Below are 353 nucleotides of genomic sequence, written 5' to 3' on the forward strand. Positions count from 1 at the left end.
TGGGGTTCTTCCTCCCCTGCTGTTCCGGTGCCCCCCTGCCACTAGGAGTCCCTGTGTGCCACCCTTTTCCTAAAGGTTGGCTGGCTCAACTGCAGGCTAAATATCCTTGGCGCTGGCATCACAAACTGACATTAATAGCGGCCCGGGGGGTTCCGGAGATGAACTTTCACTCCATGTTTCTTGCCTGCCGTGGCCAGCAGCTGCCTAGATGTTCACGTGCAATTGCCTCCATCCGAAGCTTCCAGATGTGACCTGGACTTTCTCACCATTTCAGAAGAAGGCAGTTCCAAATGGAGTGTCTAAACCCAAGCTGGGAGCAGCTGGAAGAGCTGCTGCCCGAAACCGGCTCGCTG

General features: G+C 55.8%; 1 protein-coding gene across 1 annotated transcript in view; it reads left to right on the forward strand.

The window, feature by feature from the left end:
- DLGAP5 (discs, large (Drosophila) homolog-associated protein 5) overlaps window positions 1-353 on the forward strand; it is a 17,269-nt gene that overhangs the window by 11,657 nt on the left and 5,259 nt on the right. The window contains exon 13 of the mRNA XM_010131223.1: window positions 275-351. Within this exon, the coding sequence (XP_010129525.1) occupies window positions 275-351 (77 nt within the window). The remainder of the gene's footprint in view (window positions 1-274; window positions 352-353) is intronic.

This window comes from Buceros rhinoceros, unplaced genomic scaffold, assembly GCF_000710305.1.
Source record: "Buceros rhinoceros silvestris isolate BGI_N320 unplaced genomic scaffold, ASM71030v1 scaffold25802, whole genome shotgun sequence".
NCBI classification, from domain to species: domain Eukaryota; kingdom Metazoa; phylum Chordata; class Aves; order Bucerotiformes; family Bucerotidae; genus Buceros; species Buceros rhinoceros.